General features: G+C 45.0%; 1 protein-coding gene across 6 annotated transcripts in view; it reads left to right on the forward strand.

The window, feature by feature from the left end:
- Positions 1-1,387: 1,387 nt before the first annotated feature.
- App (amyloid beta precursor protein) overlaps positions 1,388-10,520 on the forward strand; it is a 223,339-nt gene continuing 214,206 nt past the window's right edge. For 5 of the 6 annotated variants that reach the window (XM_028757201.1, XM_028757202.1, XM_028757203.1 and 2 more), the window contains exon 1: positions 1,388-1,595. In XM_028757201.1, coding sequence (XP_028613034.1) covers positions 1,539-1,595 — 57 coding nt within the window. In that variant the 5' untranslated portion in view covers positions 1,388-1,538. The remainder of the gene's footprint in view (positions 1,596-10,520) is intronic. The other variant, XM_028757206.1, reaches the window with a different exon arrangement.

The raw sequence follows: 10,520 nt of genomic DNA on the forward strand, positions 1-10,520 counted from the left end.
ACCTGAAGTAGGAACTGAGGCAGTGGCTATGGCAGAAGCTGCTTACTGGGTTTTCTCTCCTGGCTTGTTCGGGCTGCTTCCTTACACAACCCAGGACCACCTTCTCAGGGCTGGTCTCCCACATCGATTAATAATAAAGAATATGCCCCCCCAGGTTTGCCTGCATGTCAATCAAATTGAGGCATTTTTTTCTCAATTTACGTTCCCCCTTCCCAAATGACCAGAGCTTATGTCAAGTTATTAAAAACAAACAAACAAACAACTAACCAGGAAGCACATCAGGTGAAGGAAAAGGCTGTGGCCTCAGAAGCCAGAAACGCAACTGGTATTATCCCGTCTCCTTTCACTTGCCTAGGGAGAGCCAAAGGTTGGAGTCTGAAGCCACATTAGGTCATGAAAGTAGTGGTGGTGTGGAGCATATCTGGATGGTTCTAGGCAATTCTGACACTGGGAAGTTTGTGTTTGATCTAGCAGAAAACGGCTTTATGAAGGTTCATCTCTCTGGTTTAGAGCGAATCCGAAAAAGAATGAGAGCAGAGTTCCAGGAAGAAGTCTTCGGTGATGGAGGTGGAAGAAGAGCCATCTCTCAGTATCTTTTTTGGCCTAACTTTGATCTCTTCTCCATCTTAGATTTTACCTCCCTGCCTCTTTCAATTGCAGATGCCGGTCTCCTTCTCTGAAATTATCCAAATCAAGCAAATATACAATACAAAAAAAAAAAAAACAAAACAAACAAACAAAAAACAAAAAACCAAAAAAACAAAAACCACCTCCCATCCCCAACTCCAACCACAGAGAAAAAAATGGGTCATCTTGAATCCTCTGCCTTTCTCTGGTGCATTCGACAAAAATTCCAGGTTGCAGTGGTGTGTGGAGGGTGCCCTCCTACAGAAAACAAAACAAAAAAAAAGAAAACAAAAACAAAACAAAAAGCCCATTTCTTTTGCTAACGTTCTCATCCTCCTTCCACCTCTCCAAACAGAGCAAAGGAACTGCGGATAAAAATGCATGCATCACAGCAGTAGCTCCAGAGCCACATACTGGAGAGGCCTGCGGGGTCGGGTGACTCAAGCTCTCGTGGACGAGCCAAGAGCGCTCCCGACGACTTCCCTGGAACCTGAATGTCCTAGTGTTCGCCTTCTCCCGACTGCGGACTCTTTCCCTGACCCATCTCCTCTCCCTTGGTACTCAGACCCCAGCGGGGAGCGCGGGTCCCTTAGCTGGTGCCCAAGACTCCGCACCTGTGGGCTCCCGGTCGCCTCCCGTTGCGCTCGGGCGCAGCTCCCCGGGGCTCCGCTAGGGGTCTCCCTCGGGTGGCGAACCGGGTGGGCGGGATCAGCTGACTCTCCCGGCTGCGAGCCCCGCCGCCTCACTCCAGCTCTGTCAGTTTCCTCGGCAGCGGGAGGCGAGAGCACCGGGAGCAGAGCGAGCGCTGGGGCCACCGGAGACGGCAGCGGGGACGACGACGCGGACACAGACGTGGTGCGGCGGATCTTCCCCTCGCACACAGAGCACTCGGTGGCCCACGCAGGATCACGATGCTGCCCAGCTTGGCACTGCTCCTGCTGGCCGCCTGGACGGCTCGGGCTCTGGAGGTGGGTGCCGCGCCTTGAGACGGGGGAGGCGGGTGCTGGGAGGACGCGATCCTCCCCAGCAAGGAGCTTGAAGCTTGAGACGCGGGGGACTGTCACGGGTATCCTCGCCGCCCCCGCCTGCGGGCGCCCTACGCTTCGGCGTCCCTGGCCCAACCCTACCCGGGGACGCGCCGCCCGACCGATGAAGAGAGAGCGGGCTAAGGCTCTGGGCTCCCTATATCCGTGCCAGCCTGGAGCTGGAGGGCGAGGGGACAACCCTGAAACATAGACCCTGACTCCTCCCTGCCTTGAGAGCGGGTCTCCGGGATGTAAGAGACTCCCCGTTGGAGGGGGAAGGGGACACGTGTGGAAAACCGAAAGCGCAGCGCCCTCAGGATTCAGTGCCCTGCGAGGAAATCGCCGCCCTTCCCCATCCTCGAGTCCTGGGTTGGAATGGGGGCAGCTCTGGATGCTGGGGAGCGCCTGGCTCACCCTCCCTTCCCACCCCCGCCTGTCTTGACTGCGAAGCTAGGCTTTTGCTCCTGGCGGCCGCGGGCGGCGGCTGCCTGCGCAGCGACCCTCTCCCGAGTCGGCGGGCGCGGGGTCGCGCACCGCCTTCCTTTTGCAAACTTTGTGCATTTCCGTGTCTCCCTTTTGTGTAAGTTCCAAGTGATGAGAGGGATTGGAGAATGCGGCCACCCGGCACGGTCCCTCAACCTGGACGTCCGGGACTCTCCAATGCACCCCCAGTTTCTCCCTGAGTCTAAGAAGGTCTCCCGGAACAAAAGCCGCGACACCCCGCCCTCGCCGTCCAGGGCGCGGTGGCGGAGCCCTGGTAGTTGGTGCGCCAGCGCGGTTCCCTTCCCCGCGCTACGCGTCTACCCCCGAGAGCCTGGGGGTGCTGCTGGGGCCCTGCGGTCTCCCACCCCCGCATCACCACCACCTACTGGCAATCCTGTGCGGGACTGCAAAGTCCTCGCAGAGAGAGGGAGAGAGCCCAGAGTGAGGCGTGCGTCTGGAAAGGGCAGTGCCGGGTGGTGGGGAGGCTGGGGCTCCAGTGCATCAAAGGAGGCGTTTGTCTGATTAAGGTGCGGCCTCCTCAGGGGCAGTTCTGGGAACTCTAGCTTAGTCACCCTGGGAGGCGCAGGATGCTGGGGAGGGTCCTCAAGGTCCTTTTTTTAAAAAAAGGGGTGCAGATAAAAGGATTGAATAGGGTGAAGATTAAGACGGAGAAGATGGCGCCTCTGCAGTGCAGCAAAGAAAAGCTGTGTAGGCTGCAGCCTGTGAAATCCACCCACCACTAGGTGTATAACAAGTCTTCTCCATTCATCCAACTCTCCGGTCTTCAGCAGAAGGCTTGCTTTCCTTTTTACCCAGAGATGCCTGGAAGTTGTTTGCGTGGCAGCTGGTTTTATTTCTCTTCGTTTGTCCCCCCTTCACCATCTAAGCATTTGCCAATATCCCTTCCCCATCGTCCTCCTCTTTCCCTGTTGCCATATAGTAATTTTCCCAAAAGGCAATTTCCAGCCGAGTGTTTTCCTATAATTTCGTGGGGACTGTCCAGGCTATCACATTAGTATGGGTTTTTATTTATTTATTTATTTTCTTTTTTAGTTCTTAATTGACAAGGTCATTGAACTTTTACCTCTTCTGATTTCTTTTTTTAAACCCACAAGTGGCTTCAGAATATGCAAATCACCTCAGACTGGTTTAAACAGGTCTTTTAAGAGTCTTAAGAATTTAGCGTTCCATTTTTTTTTCAAGGCCATTTAATCAAGAAAATTCTGATTTCTCTGATGACCTAAGATTTTAATTGTGTAAGCATTCGTTTTTTCAAATTGTCTTGCTGTACAAAAACACGACTAAGTAATTAAAGAAATAACTTTAATTTTTGGAGCTCATGTCAATACTCAAATATTTACTTTTCTCGAGCATTTTTTAAAAACTTGTATAAAAAGAGTCAGGGTGTCGGCCAAAATGAACCAGATTTATGTTTTGGCTTGTGCGATTGTATGTCCTTTTTCTGCCAAACATTTGGAGATTATCCTGCGGTTATCATCACCTTTAAACGGTGAATGGGAGCACTTCATGAATGCCTTTTGGTGAATCACTGGAAGGATAGGTAATTCACCCTAATGAGGCTTGACAGACTTTGTAGCTCTGTGTCCACTGAAGCCACGGAATTATGAGTTGGCTGCTTTTTGTAAATCACAGAAAATCCGTCTGCTGCAGGTGGCTCTGCAAAAGAATCCATGTGAACGAGGCTAATGATGATGGGGCCTCATCTTCCAGGGGGTCTGCGTTACCTGGTTTGGCTTTTTTTTTTCTTCCTGGTATGTTGAACAGAGGCATTCATGCATTTAGCAAACAGCGATGGACTCACCTTGTTTGCTTGTGTAGAGCTGATAACTATCAGCTTGCCTGGTAGTGTTGGTTCCTTCACTGTCTGGAAACCTGCGGCGACTGCTGCTGAGCAGTGCTGCTCTGACCGTAGAAACCTACTCATAGAACAGCGAAGCTGAGATTTTTTTGATGGGGATCCATCGGGAGTCACCAGTTACTGCTTGTCGGTGGGAAGCCATGATACTGACAGGCTATAAATGCTTCTTTCTTGTTACCCCAAGGGATATCGTCCCTCATTACACTTGTAAGGCTGCAAGCAATTAAAAGATGGAACCGAGGAAATGGAAAGATACATACAGGATCACAAAACTAAACTCGAAAATGTGGATTTAAATTAAATGGGAGGAAAATGGCATCAATCGGCTACTGGTTTGAAGGAAGGTGAAGGTACTTTCATGGTTAAGGTTTTTAGTTTACTGTTTACGACACACCAATTTTCTATATCTCTGTGTTAAAGAAGATTATCAGTCCTCCTACATATAGAAGGGAAGAAAAGGATGCTTAATAAAGTAATAGACATTATTTTTGCAACATCTTTGATTAATACATTTCTTTTACAATCTCTGCCTTTTATGTCAAGACGGACCTGCACAAATATACTTTAAATATCAAGCTTCCAGAATGTAATGTTTACTTGACTGCCTATATTTTATTGCTCACCCCCACACTGGGTACAGAAGTATGCTGAATGAATAAACCATGCACATAATTATAAAATAGGAGTGTTATGTGCAAAAAAAGAAAGTACAGATTAGGCAAAGAAAAATAAGGACACAGTAAGTGGGGTACTGAGAAAGTGTACCAGGATAAAGACCTTAAATTAAAAGGAGTAAATGGGCGAGAGGACTAGATAATCCTGGGACATTTCCTGTTGTAAGTTTCCAGCCAGGTTTGTGTCCCAGGTCTGGGGAATGAAGGCTAAGTATTTGCGTGAATCCTGTTTGCTCACACACAGACACCAGAGTGTACATGCAGGGCCTTTGTCTTATCAGTGCTCCCTGTGCTTGCTTTAGAGCCAGGCACAGATAAGGTTTTACATAATGAAGGAGAGAACGAGTGTGGAGTTCAATTTGATTCATCTCTCCTTATCTGTTCATTAGGGGAAAATTTTATTGATTTATTTTTTGGCCAAATCCTGTCTCTCAGCTCTGATTATCTTTATGTAAACCCAAACTGTCTCTTCCTTCACGGAGCTTCCATTCATCCAGGGAAGACAGAAAATAAACAGAAACTATGGCAGGTGTAGGCAAGACTCTGGAGCTGGCTGAAGAATTGAAAGAAGGAGGTCAAGGCTAAAAGCAGCCTGGGAGATATCCCTAGCATCATCTTAACCAGGGGAGTAATGACATAAAGGAGCTTCACCGTGCAACTACAAGGAGGGAAGGGAGAAGCAGGAGGGAAGGGAGAAGCAGGAGGAAAGGGAGAAGCAGGTTTTCAAAGTGCTTCCATAAGGAAGGTCAACCGAGAGTTCTCATCCTTGTTTGCACATCAGGATCACTGAGTGTCTTTCTTTTTTTCTTCCCTTCCTTCCTTCCTTCCTTCCTTCCTTCCTTCCTTCCTTCCTTCCTCCCTCCCTCCCTCCCTCCCTCCCTCCCTCCTCCCTCCCTACCCCTCCTTCCCTCCTTTCCTCCTTCCTTCCTTCCTTCCTCCCTCCCTCCCTCCCTCCCCCCTCCCTACTCCTCCTTCCCTCCTTCCCTCCTTCCTTCCTTCCTTCCTTCCTTCCTTTCTTTCCTTCCTTCCCTCCCTCCCTCCCCCTCCCTCTCTCCCTCCTCCCTCCCTTCCTTCCTTCCTTTCTTTCTTTTTATGTTTCTATATGTGTTCTTGGGATTTCATATGAAGACTTAGGCATGATAGGCAAATGCTCTACTGCTGAACTACGTCCCCATCCCATGGAATCATGGAGATTAAAACAAAACAAGAAACAAAAAAGTTCAAGAGTGTTGCCAGAGTTCCACCTAGTACATCAGAAAGAAATCCCTGCGAACAAGGCCTGGACATTGGCATTAAAGGAAGAAAAAAAAATCTCTGGGCAATTTTAAAATAGAAACTATGATTTTGAGGGCAGTTACAGATGGACCAATTTGAACCACATTCAGGATTCATCAAGCTGTTCTGAAAACAAACGAGCCAAGTAATGCCATAGAGGCTAGTAGCTGTGCGAGAAACAGGGAGGATGGATGGCAGAGGAAAGCTCAGGTCTCCAATTCAGTCATCCATCTCTCCTTAAGGCTGGTGCTTCTTGACATTACCTCTGTAGGCAGGACTGCAGTCACATTTCACTCCCTAGGCTAGATATCCTTGTGGCCTTGCAGCAAACTTGTCTCACAGAGCACACACCTGCGTTTGTGAAGGCCTGGCCAGCAGCCAGGCCTCTCAGCGCCCAAGCCCTAACGTGGTTATTTTATTTTTCTTCTGTTTTTTGTTTGTTTCTTTATGCAACTGTGACGTGGTTTCCCTTTCATAGTGGAAACCTAGCTACAAACAATGGAGTGTAGACTGATAATTAATACTGTCTTCTGCAAGAGCTTGTGAGTACTGTAACCTTCTGCATCTTGCATTTTGTGACCTACCCTCATGAGTGGGTGGGAAAGAGGGCAGGCTAAGGTGGGGGAGTGAGTATGCTCCCTGGATGAGTAGCAAGTATAAGCTACTATACGTATTATATTACAGTCTCAGTTTGCAAACGCAGGCATTCCAGAAGAGGATGTTACATAGCTCTTTCCTCAGTTTAACATGAATTGCTTTGAAGAGAGACAAATATTTTTTATGAAAAAATGTTGGGTGAAATTTTTTTTTCTTCAGATTGTTCTGCCTAGGAGGTTTGACTGGTGCCACCTTTGGGACTGGAATGTCCCCAACACTGGATTAGAATGATTGCTGTAGTAACTTATTTAAAAAGAGAGATTTTTTTTATGGGGAGTGGCTACTAGTTTTAAAGAAACCATTCATCAAGCAATAGCTAACTATTATAAAAGAGGTTACAAAGAACCTGGGTTCACATACATTCAGTCCTAGCTGCAGTAATGAACAAGGAAGATATTTACTTTAGATTTATTTTGTATGGTTACTTTTTTATTTTTTGAGATAGGGATCTGTTCTGGTTAGTTTTGTTTTTGTTTTTTAAACTTGACAGAAACTAGCATCACCTGGGAAGAGGGACCCTCAAGTGAGAATTACTTCTATCAGATTGGCCTATAGGGATGTGGCATTTTCTTGACTTATGATTAATGTGGGTTGGCCTAGACAGCTATGGGCTGTGCCACCCTTGAGCAGGTAGTCCTTGGAAGAAAGCAGGCTGAGTAAACCCTGGAGACAGTGAGCTAGCAAACAACCCTTCTCCTGTTTTAGTTCCTGCCTTCAGTCTCTATTTGAGCTCATATCCTTGGCTGCCCTTGGTGCACTGTAACGTGTAAGATGTAATAAACCCTTCCCTCCCTAAGTTACTTTTGGCCATAGTTTTATCACAGCAACAGAATCCAAATTAGGACAGGATCTCTATGTGCCCTTGAACTCCTTGCTTCAAGTCATTCTCCTGCCTCAGCCTCCTGGGTAGCTGGAAGACAGCATCATACCACTGTGTCTCTGTGTGGCTATCCTTTGAAGAAGCATATAGGACAAGCTGAGCTAGAACTAGAGTATATCATGACACAAAAAAAGCAGAGAATGCTTTACAAATTTATTTGCACTACTATTTAAAAATTATGTGTATGTGTGTGGTTATGTGCACATGAGTGCAGTCACACCTGTGGAGATTACAGGCCTTGGATCTCCCTGAAGCTAGAGTTACAGGTGGCTGTGAATCATCTGAATTCAGGTTCTATGGAAGACTAGAAGTACTTTTAAGCCCCTCAGCCCCTGAGGAGAGAGATTTTTAAGAAGCCCCAACTCCTTGTGGAAAGAACTGGAGTGAACATTTGTCATATTGATTTTGATGTCAGGTATATTATTAGGCCAGTAATTTGAACCATTGAGTGTTTCTAGGATGTCTAGACAAGGCAAGCATTTCACAATGCTTTCTGTTGGGGTGACACAGTACCCGAGACAGCCAACTTAAAAAGAGGAAAGGTTTGTATTGGTTCACAATTTGGGAAGTTTCAGTCTATGATTGGTTGGCCCCATAATTAAGGGCCTGTTGTGAATATGGCCAACTGTTCCTGTCATGGTGGCCTGCCTGGAAGCAAACAGGAGAAAAGAAGAGACCAACATCCCAAATTTCCAAACAATCCCCACCTTGTTAATGTTTCACTGCCTACTGACAGAGGCCCTCATGAGACTAAGCCTTTAACACATTGGCCTTTGGGTCACACTTATGATTTAAACTATAAAAAACAAGGATCCAGAAACCAAATAGGGGCAAGGTTGCTTAGGCATGCACTAAGAGTGCTGTATACCCTGAGATATTGACAATGGTTCTGTTTCTGGGCTTTTGTAAAATGTGAATAATAGTATTTATCATTGTCAGGGATTAAATTATTTAATGTATAATATCCTTAAAACAAGTAGATAAATTGATATGTATTATATGTACTTGACAAATGATAATAACTAAGTATTGCTACTTTTATAGGAGAGAGGGTAGAAATGAATATATTTTTCTCATGCGTAGGTACAGAAATCTAATCTTCATGAATTTCACTTATTAGAGTAATTAACTCACTTATTGTCTAGTTACGAGTAAGAGGAACTTGGTGGTTTGTTTTCTGCAAGGTTGAATGAATTTACTCAGGCATGACACAGACTTGTAATTCCAGCACTGAGGAGATATCAGTGGAGGATCGCAGGTTCAGGGCTAGCTTGGGCTACATAGCAAGACTATGTTTAAAAAAAAAAAAGATTTAAACACAGTGCACGTAAAAGGTTTTTTTTTTAAATTATTTATTACATATGTGATTTTCTATTTCAATTGGATTTTTAAAAATATTAGAATGATTCATGTTCACTGGAAAAACAATACAGAAATGTGAGGAGTTTGTACAAATAGAGAATGTTCATTTTTAGTGCTATGCATGCTAGCAGTTTTCCATGTGTTTAACATTGAGCCAGTTTCTGCACTGGCCTGATTATTAACACAATTATTTGTTGGACATCTTTGGATTTGTGTGAAGAGCCTGTGGACAGGCTTAGTTTAGTCTTCAGCTAAGCCTTTTCAATAAAAATGAATAATCAGGCTTTGTCATCAGAACAGAATTAGAAGATTCAAATGCCAGCCAAAGAATGTTGATCCTAGCATGGAAGGCTACAGCAGCTTCACTCAAGACAGGACATGAAGGCAGCCTTCAGTCAGACTCAAAAATAAAATGAGTTCATATAACCGTTGTGTTAGGCTATCGTGTCTTTTACCTATGTCTCGGTTAAAAATACATGAAATGGAGAAAACATCATCAGACTTGCTCATGTACCATATTCTCTCTGTGTATCAAAATTAGTCTAATGATATATGAAACTTTTAGTAAATAAAACTTAAGACTCTGTTGTTAAATTCTGGTTGCAAACAGCATGGAAGGATCAAGAAGCAAAGGCCTTAGGACTCCAAGTGGGTTTTTGTTAACCAGGCGTTTATTTAGTATTTGGATAGAGGTTAGTTCTGTTCTGGCTGGGAATACAGAATCCATATCTAGGACTCACCCTGCTCAGAGTAGTTACAGGGAGGAAGGCTGGTTGGTCTCAGAGCCCTGGGTGCAGGGCCAGTGAACACACATAAGAAATGAGTAAATGGAACACATTAGAGATGTTTTTGTAGATCATGGATCCTGAACCAAGTACACCAATGGACATGGAACAGGACTGGAATCTCCTCTTTTTCAGGTGTCTGGTGTTATTTCCTCCCCACCTCAAAAGATATTTCAGATTAAAAATTTCACTCAGAAACAATAAAAAAATTACTTTGTTTTTGGTGATTTCCTGGTTATGAAACTGTTTTTTGTCTGATTTTTCCCCCTCAGGGAATCAAATTTGTACTGTGCCCTCGTCTTCTAGAGAGCCACATACTGTCTTTATCTTCACTGAAAACAGTAAGGCTTTCTAAATGATAGTGATAAATTACTCTTCTGCCTCTCTAGACACTTAGGAGAGTAAGAGATCCGTCATAGAAAGTCATTTGTGTTAAGTGAAGAAATGCTTTATCGCTCCTGTCGCCTAGCTAAATTTCAAAGCTTCTAAATGACACTCATATATCTTAACCCCATGGAGACATTCTGCAGGACAATAAACATGAGACTTAATCTTACTCTGGAGGTATATTTGCGTGTTTAAGATGTGCCCTTTCAGCCCTAGTTACCAAAATCCCATTTGTTCAGGTTTGCTTTGTCTCCACTAACTTCTTTTTAAAATTAATTAACATTAAAATTAATGTTTTATAAACACATTTCTTGGTGGTTTACAAATTATTACTGAATAAGTTTCAATGTGTATATTTATTGTGTACAGGAATGTCCTGCATGAGGGCATTTTCATGTATGTTGAGGATATTCTTCCCTCTGCTCCCATCCCTTCTCCTCTCCCCCTCCTTCTCCCTCCCCTCCCCTCCCTTCCTCCTTCCCCTCA

This window comes from Grammomys surdaster, unplaced genomic scaffold (genome assembly GCF_004785775.1).
Source record: "Grammomys surdaster isolate TR1022 unplaced genomic scaffold, NIH_TR_1.0 126153, whole genome shotgun sequence".
Lineage (NCBI taxonomy): Eukaryota > Metazoa > Chordata > Mammalia > Rodentia > Muridae > Grammomys > Grammomys surdaster.